The sequence below is a fragment of the Ciconia boyciana genome, chromosome 5 (assembly GCF_034638445.1).
Source record: "Ciconia boyciana chromosome 5, ASM3463844v1, whole genome shotgun sequence".
Lineage (NCBI taxonomy): Eukaryota > Metazoa > Chordata > Aves > Ciconiiformes > Ciconiidae > Ciconia > Ciconia boyciana.
The window spans coordinates 803694-820972 of record NC_132938.1 but is presented as its reverse complement, the minus strand read 5'-3'; the positions used below and the strand labels follow the sequence as shown (position 1 = coordinate 820972).

General features: G+C 56.8%; 1 protein-coding gene across 2 annotated transcripts in view; it reads right to left on the bottom strand.

The window, feature by feature from the left end:
• Window positions 1-11002, bottom strand: part of ZNF638 (zinc finger protein 638) — a 61920-nt gene extending 50918 nt beyond the window's left edge. Inside the window, exon 1 of one of the 2 annotated variants that reach the window (XM_072861099.1) lies at window positions 10968-11002. In XM_072861099.1, the coding sequence (XP_072717200.1) occupies window positions 10968-10987 (20 nt within the window). In that variant the 5' untranslated portion in view covers window positions 10988-11002. Of the gene's footprint in view, window positions 1-7215; window positions 7965-10967 lie in introns of those variants that run through there. The other variant, XM_072861098.1, reaches the window with a different exon arrangement.
• Between the last annotated feature and the right edge of the window lie 6277 nt (window positions 11003-17279).

The following is a 17279-nucleotide window of genomic DNA, read 5'->3' as shown; positions in this document are numbered from 1 at the left end:
ATTACGTGCATTCTATTACACGCCCTATCGATACCCAACAAGCACCTCCCAAAAAGCAGAATCAACTCACAGAACAAATTCAAGAAGAGGACTGCAGAAATCTGAAGTGCTAACTTGTATTTCACTCCTGCCTCTGTATTTTCCTCTTTGGCAACATTGGGGAAAAAAAGTCCTAGAGCTGGAGCAGACCACTGTTAAAAGACAGTTAACTAAGATGTTTGTCACTGCCTGGCTACAAAAGCGACTACTGAATGCTCCCCCTCCTTGCAGTCAGTAATACTTGCTCTTGCTGCCCAGGCTGAATTCAGTGACCGAGAATAACTGCACCATTTCCTACCTTCAAGACTACACAGACACCACAGGACGGGTCACTGGGAGCGCTCCAGTTCAAAGCAACTGCCCCCAAGGTCTGCCCCACTGCTAACTCTAGTGAAAATCAGAACTGAGCTCTGTGTGTGAGCGTGTATGAACTGATTACATACACCAGATGCGCAAAACGAGCAACTGCGTGAGCTAAACATAAAACTAATGTTGTTAAGCGTTAGTAAGACACTGACAGAAACCATTACATAGCTATCTCAAATATGAAAGCTAGAAAAAAGTAGAAGATAAAGTTTCATAAATGTAAACAAAATACAATATATATTTATGTGGTGGGCTGACCCCAGCCAGTGGCCAAGCCCCCACAGCCACTCGCTCGCTCCCCACCCTAGCCGGACAGGGAGAGAATAGGAAGAGCAAAAGCAAGAAAACCCATGGGTTAAAATAAAGACAGGCTAACAGATCTTTAGACCCCCCCCAGAAGTGGGGAGAAACAACCACGAGCAAGGCAAAGGCAAACACTCACGTCCTCCTACAGGCAGATGGATGCTCAGCCAGGCTCAAAAAACACAGGGCCTTGGAAGTCAAAAACACCCTTTTCTTCTTCCTCTACCTCAGGTTTTATTGCCAAGCATGACGTTACACAGTACGGAACATCCCTTTGACCAGTTCGGGTTGGCTGTCCCAGCCGTGTCCCCTCCCAGCCTCCTGCCCACCCCAGCCTGCTTGCTTGGGGGGGGAGGGGAGCAGGGAAGAAAGCCTTGATGCTGTGCAAGCACTGCCCAGCACTACCCAAAACATCGCTGCTCACCTCCACTGGTTTAGCCACACATCAAGAGCACAGCACCACACTCTGTCCCAGCCAGACCCACTACAATTCAGTGACATCATTCACCAAAACATTCCCAAACGCCGCCGGAGGCAGCCTCGGGTCTCCCCAGGGGTTTGCAGCCCGAGGCTCCCGCGGAGGCCGTGCTCCCTGCCTGCGGTGCAGCTCCTCACAGCTGGTCCTCTCCGGCCTGGCCCAAGGGCGACAGCACCAACTATCTCCTGTTGGATCTGTTCGAAGGTCTGCTGCGAGGCCCCGCTTGAAGTAGTTCTTTTGGGTTACTCAAGAGAGAGGACCCACAAGCTGACTGCAACGCAGAACACACGTTCTCCAGAAACCCACAACGTCTAGGAAAGCTGCCGTTTCTTTTTTGTTAGCTGGTGGGGCACGGCTGTTAAGTTATTGACCACATCCATTGGGACGACATCCATCTTTCCACTTCACTTCCAAGAACAGCATCTCTTTTGCAGGTCCCTTGATCTTGCTTTGTTTTACAGCAAAACGAGCCTTCAGAAGGATCTGGATTATTCCTTTCCCTTCTCAAACATTTCCTCCTCTGTGTTGCCCAACACAACAATGTTGTCAGTTCACGGTGGGTGTTCAGGGGCTTCACCCTGTTCCAGGGCTGTGTTCCCCCCCCGGGGCAGTTGGCTCCAGGTGCAGGGACACCCCTCCACACGCAAGCAGCCTGTGCCCTGCACTCTGCTGCCCAAGGGACGGAGCACGCATGGGCAGCACCAGTTGTGCCATACCAGCTGGCTGCCTCGGGCTCCCCCTCATACTGGAGCGCAGCATGTCCAGCACGGCAGTGTGACCTCCTTCAGACCATGACAGTCCACCTTCGGCATCCACCCGCCATCAGACTTTGGTGCTGCCATATGGGACTACTACAGGGTGAATCACCCCCAAAATCCAGACCGGTTCTGCTCCTGTACCCCGATGGCATTGGGGTACATTGCGCCCCGGAATCCACCAGAGCCTTGTGCTCCCGTGGGTCCGATGTGCCAGGCCATCGAATCCACGCTGTCCAGTTGACCCTGTTGTCCCTCTCCTCTGCCTGGCCAGAGACAAAGCCACCCTATTCCTGGTCAGAGCACGCATAATCTGACTCCTGCCATAGCAGACCAGACGTCCCTTCATCAAGATCAGGAGGAGGAGAGGCATCCTCAGCCCTTCTACGGCATCTGGGAAATTGCTCGGCAGCACCAGAGCAGTAATCCTCCTGGATGGACCCTTTTTAGCTGCTCTTTTCCCCCACAGTTCACACAGGCAGCATCCAGGTCCCAGACGGCACACCACCCCACCTCCTCACGTGCTCCCCACAGTGGCACAGACAGAATCCGCGGGTGACGCATGGCATGTGCCTGCGGGTCCCTTTCCCCTGAGCTGGGAAAGGCTGACTCTGTGTGGCGCCCTTCACAGCCGAGATGCCAGCCTGTAGGAGAGAGAAGGAAGAGATTTTCTTCAAATCATGGGAGCTGGCGGGACAGTTTCTCCACAGCCAGTGCCCTGATGTCCAGCCAGCCCACCATCACCCAGGCGCTGCTGCACGGCACAGGGTGTTCAATACTGACGTCTGCCATGCAGACCCTCCATGCTGGACATTACCTGGATCTCTGCAGACCTGGGTGCTGTCCAGGTCACTGCAGACCACCTCCACTGCTTCCCTTAGATAACAGACAAGGTGGTCCACTTGCCACCAGTCTACCAGATCACCCTCGAGGAGACACCCCACCTTCAACAGGAGATGCCTGCATTGAGTCTCTGGTTTAGTCACAGTGTCCGTTTGTATTATCCTTAGATCCAGGGACCCTCCGGCTCCCTGAGGGTGCTGAACACAGGTCTGGTAAGCACAGGCCAAGTCCCAACACAGCACTAGAAGCCCCTCTCTCTTTTTGGCAGAGACAAGGCATCACTCCTCCCGGTGGTCTGCCATTTCAGCAGGATTACATGCCTGCTCATGCAAAAAATCCCAGGCCATTAGAGGTGAAAACCGCTCTAGGCACCTGCCCACGTTCTCCCACACGCCGTGCCACCCAGGAGCCAGCTGCCACAGGGCACGTTCCCGTCTGCCATCCCCAGCCGGGTGGTTACCGCAGGATCTACCAAGATCTGAATGGGCCTCAGTGGATTCAGAGTCAGATGAGGCGGCAGCGCGTGCGGGGCACTGGTGGCAGGGGGACACTATTATTACCATTACAAACAACAGCCAAAATCAACACCACTAAGAACATTTTGGTTATGGAAGGATGTTCAAGAAACCGAGGGGCCATTGCAACAAGGCTGGCAGGATCTGTCCCTGAGGAGAAGAGGAGGAAGGTGTAATTGCTGTTTGTCTCCAGGGGATGGTTCCCGGAGTACTGGGATGACAGCAACGCAGAGACCAAATACCAGACCAGGCTCAAAGCACCGCTTTTACCATAGGTTTCCCAGGCAAAACAAAACAACACAGCGAACAGCAAAGGCTGAAAGCTGCCATTTCAAAGCCCTACCAAGTAGCAGCTAAACAGCAATGAATTCAGTGTAGCACACTCCAATCAAGTCTGTCGTTATCTTGACCCCCCTCGTGCCCCACGCTGAGCTCCGAGGACTGCGGTGTGTTGATCCCAGCCAGCAGCCAAAATCCACAGAGCCGCTCGCTCACCCCCGCTCCCCACCCCAGCAGGACGGGGGGGGGGGGGGGGGGGGGAGAAAAGGAAGGACAAAAGCGAGAAAACTCATGCGTTAAGACAAAGACAACCTAACAGGTGAAGGAAAGAGGGGGAAAAAAAACAAGCAAAGGCAATTATTACTCACCACCTCCCATAGGCTGACCAGTGCCCAGCCAGGCTCCAAGCAACAGCCACAATGGAAGCCAAAAACACCCTTTTCTTCTTCCTCTACCCCAGTTTTTACTGCCAAAGCAAGACATTACATGGTGCGGAATATCCCTTTAGCCAATCCTGGTCACAGCTGTGTACCCTTCCAACCTCTTCCCTACTCTCAGGGGTGCAGAGGGGAAAGCCTTGACACTGTGCAAGAACTGTTCAGCAACAGCCAAAACACTGGTGTGTGACCAACACTGGTTTAGCCCCAAATCCCAAACACAGCTAGCAGGCTGCTGGGAAGACAGCTACCTCCATCCCAGGCAGAGCCAGTCCCGCTCAGTAACATAACTCACTGAAATATTCCAGAAAGACTCCATTCCATTCCAGCGTTCATCAGGTTCAATGCACCAAGTTTATATACAGACACACACACACAAGAAAAAGAAATCAGCACAAGTCTTTCAGCAAGTAATTCTTAAAACAAGACAAAAAAGGGCACTTTAGCACCTTCATGGAATATTAGCAGCACAAATCTACTGGCCTTTTTCCATTTTCACTTTCCGTGTAAAATTTTAGAGCAGTACAAATCCCGCACACTGTTTCATAAGCACATTTATATACATGCAACAGCTCTGAGGCATATGGAGCTCTGCACGCCTGATGCAGAGATGCTCCCGAGAGCATTGCGGACAAAGAGCAAATACTAATACTTCTGCCTAAAACTTCCTAAAAAAACCCAAACTTCATTCCGAATATTTAACTTGATGGCAAAGAAATAAGAAAACATTTTATTTACCTTCATATGTGAAACGCTGAGGGGGGGGGAGGGAAAAAAAGTTTCAATGTTCTTCCCGTTTCATACGCAGAAGAGCTCCTTGTTTGGTAAGGACTAACACGAGTACGGTTGAGCTTCCACTGAGCTCAGCCCCAAAACCAAACTGCAAGATATTCAGGAAATGGAAGAAGGAAGGAAAAGGAATCCAGCAGTATAGCAAGGAGCAGCAAGTTTTGTAACCACTAGGAACCCCACCCTTGGAGAAACATCAGTTATATCAGTTGTCATAGAAGTTGGGGAAGAAGAGATCAGTCTCGTCCCTTACGTCCTCCACCCTTTGAGCCAACGTCATTCTTCTGTCAATTTGTTGTGGTTTAGCCCCAGACGGCAACTAAGCACCACGCAGCCGCTTGCTCACTCCCCCCCACCCCCGCGGTGGGATGGGGAAGAGAATCGGAAGAGTAAAAGTGAGAACACTCGTGGGTTGAGATAAGGACAGTTTCATAGGGAAAGCAAAAGCCACGCGCGCGAGCAAAGCGAAGCAAGGAATTCCTTCACTGCTTCCCATGGGCAGGCAGGTGTTCAGCCATCTCCAGGAAAGCAGGGCTCCCTCACGCGTAACGGTGACTTGGGAAGACAAACGCCATCACTCCAAATGTCCCCCCCTTCCTTCTGCTTCCCCAGCTTTATACGCTGAGCATGACGCCATATGGTGTGGAATAGCCCTTTGGGCAGTTTGGATCAACTATCCTGGCTGTGTCCCCTCCCAGCTTCTTGGGCACCTGGCAGAGCATGGGGAGCTGAAAAAAGTCCTTGACCAGTGTAAATACCACTCAGCAACAGCCAAAACATCAGCGTGTTATCAATATTATTCTCATACTAAAACCCAAAACACAGCACTACGCCAGCCACTAGGAAGGAAATCAACTCTACCCCAGCCGAAACCAGGACACAATTCTGGCAGATTTTTTTTTTTAATCAGAAAAAAATGCAATTAAAGATACTTCTTGTCCTTGAAGAGTGCCTTCTCAATAGGGAAAATAATTACCTCACTTTTATATCCACCCTCTTGAAGACCTCACAAGATAGTTATAACTTAATATTTTAAATGTCTAGTGAATTACCACATACCAGAGAGAAGAGCATAACCCAAAACTGAACACACGTTCAACAGCAATTCTGGGCTACAAACCAGGATGCATTGTTTGTTTTTTTAAAAAAACACAATACATTTTAATCAGTTGTTTAAATACTTCTAAAAATAATCATATAGAAAAAATAAATTTTAAAAAATTAACAACCTATATTACAATACTGTATTAAAATAATTGTAACCAAGAAAAAATACTAAAGCAGTATGTGTCTAAGTTGCAAAAAAAAGGTCAAATCTCCAAATGTGCAATGTTCCTGTGTAAGCACGATGAACCAGATTATGCCACGGTGCTAAAACACTTTGCCTTGGGTGAAAAGAATTTCTGTTGCTGTTTCGGTTATTTTGACCAATTCAGATCAATTACTACCATCTTCGAAGTCAAGAAATGGGAAAGCTATCTTTTTAACCCCAACACACAAGTATGAGGTGCCAGAAGACGTGTCTACATTCTGTGCTCTCGAAGGATATGGTGATGAAAAACAATCTCCCCAGTTAACCAGAGTGAATATTACTTCATTCAACGGCCAGTTTTAAAGCCAAAACCACGATTCCCAAACCGCCAGATAGCTTTGTTTCAATGTAATATGCTAAATTTATGGATTTAATTGAAGGTTTGAGCTTTCACTGAAACATAGCTGGACACAGACAAAACACAGGTGAGAATCAGAAAGCAAAGGGTACATTTCCCTAACAACCACCATGTAAAAGCTGAGATTAAGTAAACACACGTTGTACTATCAAACTTGTTAAATCAATACACACGCTGCTGGCGTGCCAAGACTTCGGCTGCAATGCAGATAAACGGTATGCCGCTGTTTACAAGCGCGTGTTTATTCGTCTGCCTTGGGCATTGCAAGAGAACACAACCAGATGCAGGGTCGCTGGGGCAGGGCACGCCTGGGTTTGCCTGGCAGGGGGAGAGGCCTCTCCATACCCACCGCTGCGGTACACCACATCACACCGCCGCCGGGCTGAATCCCCTCGGTAGCAAAATCAATAAATAAAGGGGCGGCAGCCGCTAGCCCAAACACCCTGCAAGGCCTATAGCCAGCCGCAACACCCCGTTATCAACCGGCTGCGCGGAGGCGCTTCCCAGCGACCAATGCAGAAAGGCGGCCAGGCCGTTACACCGCGTCCCCCCACCGCGGGCAGCCCGCACCGGCAAGCGGGGTCCGGGTCCGGGGGGTCGCCTTGGGGGCTGACGGAGGGCACCATCCCCGCGGCCTGCGGCAGGAGCCCCGGCCGCCCCCACCCGCCGCCATTTTGTGCGTCCCCTCAGCCCCCGCTGCACCACACACGGGCGGGGGGCGGCCGGCGCCGAGCTCCTTACCTCCGGCGGGGCGCAGCCGAGCCGCGCTGCTCACAGCCGCCCTTCGCTCCGCTTCCTCCGCCGCTTCCCCCGCCGCCGCTCCGTCGCGCCGAGCCGAGCCGGGCCGGGCCGGGCCGGGCCGGGTACCGCGGCCGCGGAGATGCAGCCCCGAGGAAGGAGACAACTGGCACTGCGCCTGCGCGCGGGGGGAAGGGGCGGAGCGCGGGCGGTGGCACGGAGAACGCATGCGCAGAACAGGCACGCAACCGGCGGCCCGCAGCGCAGGCGCACTGAGCCCCTCGAAGCCGCGGCGGCCCAGTTCCCCTCGGTGTGGTCACGGTACCCCTAGTGCGCATGTGCAGTCGTCCGTCCCGGCTTCGGGAGCAGAGCTGCCCATGCGCCTGGCCTTGCCGCATAGCATGCTGGGAGCTCCCGCTCTATAAGTGCTGCCGCCGTGCCCGTTCTGTCATAGTGGCGGGGATGGCGGGAAAGGGACGGTTGTTGCTCTGTGTCTCTGCTTGCACCGTCTCAGTCTGGGTATCGTTGTTCTTTCCTTCTGCTTCTCATAGGCCTGCTGTTGTTCCCTCTCTTCCGCCCTGTTTCTCCCAACAGCCTTTCATCCTGCTTCTTGTCTTGTTCTCCTCATTCCTCTGCTGAAGGCCCGGTGTCTGCTGTAGGCCTGTGGTGTGGCTGCCGAGCTGTGCTTCACCCCAGTGCTGTCAGAGCCGCTCTGGGGTGAGGATACCTGCCTTTCTTCTGCTGACCTGCCTGCTGCTGGTCATTGACCTGCACCTATGGAAGTCAGAGCCACGAGGCCACTGAGCCACCGTCCTCCTCGTCCCTGCCCGAGCCCCCCCTCAGCAACACCACAAGCTTCTGGAATCATCCTCTTGGCTGGCTCCCACCTTACGTTTCTCCAGTGTATGTTCAGCCTCGTGCACGGCCCCGGCTGAAGGTGTGGATATCCTCTGCTGAGTTCCTCTTCAGGGTGTCCTAGGCTTGACTGGGAGCCAGTGGCCACCCCAGTTTTCCAGTGGAAACCAGCATGGAGCCTAAGACTTCTGAGGCACTGACTCACAGGGCTTGTCCGTGCTGCTGTCTGGAATTATGTTTGCTTTTTGGAGCAGCGGCATTAATACCTGGTACCTCCAACAAGCTTACTTCCCTGGGGGTTCAGTGAGTCAGTGTCCCCAAATGCAGTTTTCCCCCATTAACTATGGTCTGCAGTGCCGGTGCTGACCTGAAAAGGAGAATCCAGAAAGCTCTGTCACCTTGGGTGGCCTGGCAAGGTTTTGGCACAGGTTGCTCTGGGCTCCCCTGTGCTCTTGCCCATGAAACACCTTTGCAGAGTCACAGCCTTCTCTCCGAGGAGACACAAGATGCCTTTAAGAGCTGCCACATTATTTCCTGAAAATACCAGCGCAGATGCCGAAACCTAACCACAGAGTTAGCCAGAAACACTGCTGCTGCGTCACGGCGACTGCCCCCAAAGCGTGTATGGTATAAAGCAGGCCTGTGACCAGCTTTGCCCAAAACCACACCATTTGCATGTGCGGTGGAGCGTATTTCAGAGCTGCTGAAAGAGCTGCGTCTTGCTGCAAGTGTGGCAGACAGCAGGCACCCACTCAGCTTCTTTTTTAGCAGACTGGGAGTGGGCTGCGCAGCACTGGTGGACCGGCTGCCGCGCAGATCTGTCCGGCTGTACTGCTTTGAAGTCGCTTGGGCGTTTGTCTTTCTCGTTGTGTTTGAGATCCTGCAGATGCTTTGCATACATCCAGCAAAAATCATTCACTGACGAAGCTGGGCTGACACAGAAATAGGTTGCTGGTCTTTGTCTCCAAACCTTTTTCGGTTCCTCTGCAGCACATCGTAGTCTTGGAAACTCTAAAAACCTTTAAAAGTTAAGACTTGCACTTATTCTTGGCTTTTGAAACCTGCTTAGAGCCATCTAGTCCTGCAGCCTGTGACTTCTGTAGACCACAGGCATTCCTTACTCCCACCACAGCACAGCAAGGGGAAGTAAGAAGCTAGGATCATTTTGGAGAGTTGGAAGCTCTATTTCCTAAACTTCTGAATCAAATTTACAGCTACATTATATGATCCGTGCCTGTGTCTGTTTTACAATTCTTGGGCCAGCCCGAAGATCTTCACTGACAAGGTACTCTGGAAGGGAAAATCTGTTGTAAAAGAAAAGATAGGATCAGCTTTTATGGTGAGACCATGGGACTCTGTCAGAGTTAACTGCGGTTTTAGGAGCATCCCAAGGGTGGACTCTGCCTGGCACCTGCTGTGGAGGCTTTAACGTCTTGTTGGGAAAGAATCGTTTGGGCCAAAGGCTTTATAAAAGAGAAGTAAGATGAGTGCTCTGCCTACTTGGAGCTTGAGTGTCATCCTGCTCCCACGGTGCTGTCCTGAAAGCTGTAAAACCTAACAGTTGAAAATAAGAAATTAAATTTGAGTCAAAACGCACTGAGGTCCGGGCGCAAACAAGGCTGGAATCACATCCACGGTCTCATTTGCTAAATATCCAGTATCAATGACAGAAGCACTGTCTTAAAAGGCATCGTTAAGATGGTAAAATTAAACAAATTAAGCACTAAGACCTTTGGGAATGTAAACATTTAGGCTGCTCACGCAACCTGATCTGTCTGACATATCCTGGTGTCCCGACACAATCTCCTGTTAGGTGATACGATGCTTCAGCCCCGGCAGCTCTGCTGCATGCGTGGGGTTGGGCACCCGGAGGACTTGTTTGCTGCAGGACTTCGCCTCGTTTGTTGCAAAATTTGGGAGGTGGAAAGGAATTGAAGTAAAAGTCTTGTAGTTTCAGAAGAGCTTCAGCCAAAGTCAGGTCCTGTCCTTGCTCCTGTGAAGAAATCCGCGTGGGATGCTGGACAGGTCCCTTAATCCAGCTCCTTTTAGGTGTTTGCTGGTTCTTTGCCAAACTTTCTGTGCTTCCCGGCTCGGTTCCAGGTGTGATGGAGGGTGCTCGCGGCCACAGCTGAAGTCACGAAGCTGCCTTTTGCAAACGCAACGCTAAGTAGCCCAAGGATACGTTGCCAGGCCTCGCTCTTGGCAATGGGTTTGATCATTTTTACCGTAAAATGACACAGATGACAAGCATATAAAATGTCATCCTGAATATTTAAAACACGGACAAGGGATGTCCGTGTGAGAACACAACAAGGAATCTTGCTCTTTCTAAGGGCGCTTAGTAATCCCAAACTGTCTTTACCCCTTTAGACATGCTGCTCTGGGTCAAAATAAGAGAAGATCCCCAAAAGAGATGTGTACGTGACCAAAGCACAAAACCTGCTGCCAGAACAACTCCGGGAGATACCTGAGATACTCAGCACGCAGGAGAGACGGGTCCACAGCGGCAGGAGCCCGAGTACCTTCTCCAGCGCTGGCCCTGAAGCTCACCATAAACCACCCTGTTGTTTCACAAGGGTTGTGGGGCTGCGGGGAGAAGGCTCTTGGGGGGTAGCCAGGAAGCGAGAAGAGATGATTTTTCAGATCTGCGATCCGCTTTCAGATCAAGTGGTCACCGAAGCCTCAGGCCGAGACAGTCGCTGCTGGCGAACGGGCACACATGTAATGCAGGGCGCTGGCTAAATCTTGTAGAAGAGATGTAAATGGTGAGGTCAGGAAGGAGCCGATGCAGCCAGCGTCTCCTTATGCGAAGGACTTCACTCGGGCAGGTTTTTGGCTACTTGACAAAATTATCTGGCTCCCAGCTGCTCTCCCATCCCCATCAAATTGTCAAGCCTTACCCAAAGTCTGTGTTTTCCATCCGATCTGGTCCCACTCCAGGCTGCCCGTGCTGACGGGTATTAATAGTCCTTTAGGCTGTGAACTCCGGGACCCGGCTGGCGGCTGCAGAGCCCCGCATACTCTTTGCCTGACACATCGCTGTCTGGCAACTGTCCCTGCTCCGCGTGACAGCGTGGGTTGTCTCAGCCCGCAGCCGAGGTCTGGGAACAGATTGGATGCAATTAACTGGTTTTACATCCTCAGATGTCCAGTCCGTCTGCCCAGTATGTGGGGCTACGGGCGGGGAGTGGGAATTCAGGCACTTCCCCTACAGAAGAGACGTAGCAGGTCTGCCCCTTCCCTCTGAAGCATCCTGTGTGAGCCGTTTGCTATTACACCTTGTAGGAAAGGTGTGTCACATCCCCAAAAAAGGGGCGAGAGCCAGGGCTGGGGTCAGAGGAGTGGGAGAACCGCAGCCCAGACACACGGTCATGTTACGACTCGATGAGTTTGGGCGTCTTCTGTGCCACCGCAATTACCCAAGGCGTGCTCCTGTCGATCGCAGCCCCGAGGAGGTCGCTGTTAATGGATGCTGCACACCTTGGAGCTGTGAAAGCCCCAGCTGACCGGGACAGCCTGCGTCGAGGAGCTCTGGACCTCCATCTGGTTTGCTGGCTCTTCGTCTTGCCGTGGCTGAGGCCGGAGGTGCCCGTGCTGCCCCTTTGGAAGAGCTGAGCTCGGGATGATGCCTATCCAGATCCCACAGCCCCATTTTCCTCATCACCCATGTGAGCAAGTCCCTGGGCTTCCCAGAAGAGCCTGCAGACCCTGGGAGCGTGCCAGATCTGTGCCCCGCTGTGCCACCCTCCTGCAGGGAAGAGGCACCGGGACATCCCCCTCCTGCAGACCCCCCTGCACCTTCCTCGGGTCCCTGCGCTCTCCCCACTGAGCAGAAATACGCAAAAGGCTGTAAAAGTCACCACATTTCTCCTGCCCCAGCAAAAAAAAACCACTTGCCCTCAAAGCACGTCCTGTTTGACTGCAAACGGGAGCTTAGCAGATGTTTTAAAAGCAGCTTAAAAAGGACCTGAGCGGTGGCAGTGCAGCCAAACTCCTGTCAGGGGGTGTTTATGGATGCTGGAGACTTAAGGACGCGTTCATCCGCCGTGCTTCCCTCCACAGCCGTGTGCCCCAGCCCCTGCAGCTGCTGCTCTACAGGGAAGGAGCTGAGCTTGACCCGGGGAATATGTTTCCTTCACGCTCTGCTGGCACATCCATCCCCGTTGGAAGGAGCCGGGAGCTTTCCCGGCAGATGGTGCCTCTGAGCCGGCAGAGCTGCAGCCGGGCCGGGATCCTGCACCGCCGGCCGGGCTCTTGGGCTGGCTGGGTGCTCTGGGGACTGGCTTCCCAACCAGGCATCCCAGGGCTTGAAATTACCGCTCCCGCCCCACGACTGCCCCTTAAAATCCATTTTTGCAGCTATTGTACATCTACTCCCTATCTCCTGCCGCTGATGTTCTGCTCTGGATGCTGAGCTTCAAAAACTCTTTGTGGGAGTGATTTTTAATGCTCATTTTAAATAGCGGTAAAGTGGGGCAAGGCCCGGGGAGGTGGGATGGACTCAAGGTTGCATTGGTGCAAGGAGATCGTGAGCACGCAGATGAAGCCACGCGTGTAAATGAGGTTGTCAGAATAAAATGAGAGTATTGAGCTTGGCAGGATTAAAAGGTGGTTTTGGAGCGGGAGCAGCGTCCTGCAGCGGCACGGAGCAGGGCAGGGCGATCCCGCGGGGATCCCAGCTGCGGTGGGATCCCCTCCGCTTGCTTTCCACGGGAGCAAAGCCCCAGCGAGGCAGCAGCTCTGGAAACCCCCGTAAAGCACCCTGTTATTCAGGCTCTGTTTCCTGCGAAGCCGAAGCAAGAGCTGACCCAGAAACCCTCCGCTCTGCCGCACGCAGCATCCTTCACGTTTGAATCCTCTGCCAACAGAGGATTATCCCTCGGTCCCACCCAAGCTGGCCGGGGACAAGGACGTGGAGGAGCCACCGCCTCCCCATCGCCCGCTGCTCCTCCGCTGCAGGAAGGGACCCCCGAGCTTTGCTGTCTGCCCCCCGGTCCCGGCTGCACCCTCTCCGGCTGGAGCCTTGGGGCTGGAACAGGAGACGAGGGACGTGTCAAAGCACCTGCTTTCCCACGCTCCCTCGGTTAATTTATTAATTCATCAGCGAGGCCTGACGAGGGTGACATTTTAACGGCTGTGGCTGCAGCACGGGGGAGCCCGGGGGCTCGCTGTGTTCCCCTCCGTTGTCCCCAGGGTGTGTGACAGCCCCTGGCTCCAGATGGCAGCCGCCGGGACCACGGGGGGCTCACGCTGCGTGACACCGGCACCGAGGTTGGGGACAGCCTCCGGCCACCCACCCGCGCCTCCAGACAGCTCGCAGGCATGCCCACAGCTCCGGAGGACGCCGGCCCCACTGCGCTGCTTTACGGCCGGGTGAGCTATGTACGGCTCCTCAGCTGGGGACACTGGGAGGACACTGGGAGGACACTGGGAGGACACTGGGAGGATGGGGAGCCCCGGTGCTGGCAGTCCCCCCCACGGCCACACCAGGCTTGAAAGTCCCAGCAACTGATGCAGCTTGAAATTGCTGAGCTTCTGCAGCCCAAGCCCCCGCGTGCCGCCCCTGGGCTGCATTTACCACGGAGGGGGGCATGACGAGGACCGCAGGCACCTCAGCGTCCCCTCCGTGCCACCTCCCGTGGCACCCCTGGCCAGGAGGACGCGTCCCCCCCCAGCCCGGTGGCTCCATGCCCCCCCCTGCCCGCAGCACATGGGGGGAGGAGAGCAGTTTGGGAGGAGAAGGGACATTTCTGGGGTCGGGGGGGTTGTCAGGGTTTGGAACGACGCGTGCACGGGAATAGGGGAAAAAAACCAGAAAATGTCCGAGGTCCTACCCCCCAGCACGAGGCTCTCCCCTCCCAGTCCAAAGGGCTCCCCAATTTCCTCCTCTGGCTCCAAAAGGGGAACCCAGACGGGGCTTTTTGAGTGCTGCTTTGGCCACCAGTACCCCCAAACCAGCGCAAATCCGCCCCAAAATGGCAGCAAGACGGATGGGAAGGAGGGAGAGAAGGGATGTAGAGGAGTGTGCGGGTGCGGATGGGGAGATGCCGGCGCGGGGCTGGTGGGACGAGCGCCGGAGGATGGGGGGCTGGTTAAATGCAGGGGGACGTGCAGCGGGCAGGGGACGTGCAGCCCCGTGTCCCTGTTGGGGACAGAGCAGGGGGACGTGCGGCCCCGTGTCCCTGTTGGGGACAGAGCAGGGGGACGTGCCGCCCCGTGTCCCTGTCTCCGCAGAGGCATCCCCGTGGCCGGGACCACGTGCGGTGCCGAGGGAGGCCGTGTTTGACATTCCCCCCGTCGGCGGCTGGGGCCGGGGCGGTGTGTGACCGCACGTCGGTGGCATTCCTGGACTAACTCGGGCACTCGATGGCCTTCACTGACCTTGCGGGGCTGCCCTTGCCCGTTACCCGTCCCGTTAACCCCACAGGATCCGGGGCCGGGGCGGCTGGGAGCAGAGCCGTGCCCGCTTGCACCATCGCCCGGGTCCGTGCCAGGACCTCTCGTACCCCAAAGTGACCCGGGAGCCCCCAAACCGCTGCCCCAACAGCTCAGGTCCTCGTCCTGCCTGTGCGCGGGAGCTCCGGGTCCACGGGGGTCCCTGTGCCCCCAAAAGCCAAAGGGGATCCGCGGGTGGGGGTCCGGGGGGAGCAACTGTAAATCCACCGGAGCCGTGGGGCTCCTCGTGGTGGGACCACGGCGTGGGGCCGGCCCCACGCTCGCAGCGGGGAACCGCTGCGCTCCTGCGCTTGGGGACGTCTCCGCTTATGGGCAGCAAGGACGAATGTCCCCCCTGCTGCCTTCCCGGGGCCGTTCCTGCCTCCCCTGTGCCGGCAGATGCCCGGCAGCACCCCCAGACCCCCACCAGCATCTCCCACACCCCAAAACCCACAAAAATGTGCCATCCCCTTATGCCGGGGGGGGTGCCCAGCACCTCCCTGGATCAGGCCCTTTGGCCACGGGCTATTTTTATCCTGTTTGGTGGCAGAGCCCGGTCCTCAGCCATACAAGGAGCCGTCAGCCGCCCCGGGGGGAGCTAATTTGTCCCCAGGGTGCTGCATTTCAGGTCGCCCAAACGGATGGCAGCGACCGAGGGATTGTCACCTCAACCAAGCAACCTGCTCGTCTTACATCCCGGGTCGGCCCCGCTGCGGACATCCCCCTCGCCTCTTGGGAATACTTTGTGATGTTTGCTCCCCGATATCTAGTCCTTATTTCTCAACTCACCCTGAATTAGCACCTGGTGATGAGCAGGTTCCCGATGGATGAGGGCACAAGGTTAGAAATAGCTCGCCGTTCCGGCCATCGATGGGAGCCTGGTGGCCATGGGGCTGGTGTAACCATCTAGATGCTGGGCTGGGGGACGAGGGGAGGGCCGGATCCAGGGCCATCGGCCCTGGATCCGGCCCTCCCCTCGTCCCCCAGCCCAGCTGATTGTGTTTGGCTCCGTAACACATCGCCCCATCCGGCAGCAGAGCTAAGTGACATGCCTAGGGACATCCCGGACACCGGTGGCAGAGACACCAAGACTTTACCGGGGCCCATCCTACCCCAAGATGGGGGGTCTGGGCGTTGCACACACGCGTGCAAACCCCCACGTTTGTGGGGGCAGACCTGAAGGCTGGCATGAATGAAGGGGGTCCGGCCCCATATGGGGGTCCCTGGACCACGTGGCATCCCTTGGCTGACCCCCAAAACCCCGTATCCCCCAGGATAGACCCTCCTGCCCCACAGCGTGGGGACCCCCCTTGCCAGGGCCACGGGGACACCCCCCCCCCCCCATTTTAGCAAAATCCAAGCCCGGAGTGTGGAAGGGGTTTGGGGTCACCCCGATGGGTGGGAGGAGATTTCGGCACCCCCCTTTCCGTTGCGGGGCTCCCCACGGGGATGCACCCCCATCCCATGGGCACCCTCCTGCTGGAGCCCCCCATGGGTCGCACCCCCCGTTCCCGGTACCGGGGAGAGAGCGGCTGCTTCTCCCACCCGGCTCCTCCGTACCCCAGTGCGGGCTCCGGTTGGGGCGGGGGGCACCGAGGGGCTGGGAAGAGACCAACCTCCCCCCCCCCAACCCCACCCTGCGCAGGGGCTGGCAGCCGGTTGTGGGGACCCCCGGGGGGCTGCGGGGACCCCCGGGAGCTGCGGGGAACCCCCGGGGCCGTGGCACTCACCGTCCGAGCGGGTCGAGGGGCAGGGGGCCGGGGACCGGGGGCGCTGGGGGCCCCGCTTTCGGGGCGCGGAGCCCCCGCCGCTGCCCGCCGGCATCTCGGGGGGCCGGGGTGCGGGTGACCGCGGGCACTGCCCGGCGCGGCCCCGGCTCGGTGCTGGCAGCCGGCCCGGGCTCGTCACCGGGGGGGACGGACGGGCGGGCGGGCGGGCGGCCGCCGGACACGGGTACCGGGGGGCCTCGGGGGCGGCGCTGGGGAGCCGGGGGTGCAGGGGTGGCTCCCCCAGGTGCCCCCCAACACTGGGGTGCGGGGCTGGGATTCCCCCAGCTCCCCCCATCCCGGGGGTGCGGGGCTGGGGTCCCCCAACACTGGGGGTGCAGGGCTGGGTGCACCCCCCCACCGACGTGCCCCCCAAAACTGGGGGTGCAAGCTGGGGTTCCCACCCCGGGGGTACGGCGCTGGGTCCCTCCCGGGGCTCCCCTCACCCCGGGGTCCCACCCGGTGCTCTCCAAAATGCGCCCCCCCTCCAAGGGCCCCCCCAGCCCGAGCCACGCGCCCGCCACGTGACAGCCCCCGAGCGCGGGTGCTCGGGGAATCCCCCGCCCCCTCGGTGTGTTTACATCAACCCGCCAATCAGCGGCTCTCTAGCAGCACTCCCGCGCGGTGAGGCGGGCGGTTTGTGACGCCTCTCCCCATTGGGCTTTGTGCCCGCCAATCAGAATGTGGGCGAAGGGGCGGGGTGCTGTGGTTATTTACATTGTGGCCGGCCACGCCCACCCCGCCACAGTCCCGCCCCTCCAGGTCGGCCTGTCTGACCCCACGTGGGGGACGCGTGCGCCCAACCAATCCGACCCTTCGAGGTTAACCAATCCGGAGGCTAAGAGGCGGGTCCGGGTCTCCAATCAGAGGGCGGCAGGGCGGGTGGGACAAGAAGGTGAATTGACAGCGGACTGGTGGAATAGCGACACGCTCGCGCCCCCCCCTCCGCCCAACCAGCCTTAGAGCTGAGGGCGGGGGGGGCGGGGACGCGGGGCGGGTTTGGCCAATGGA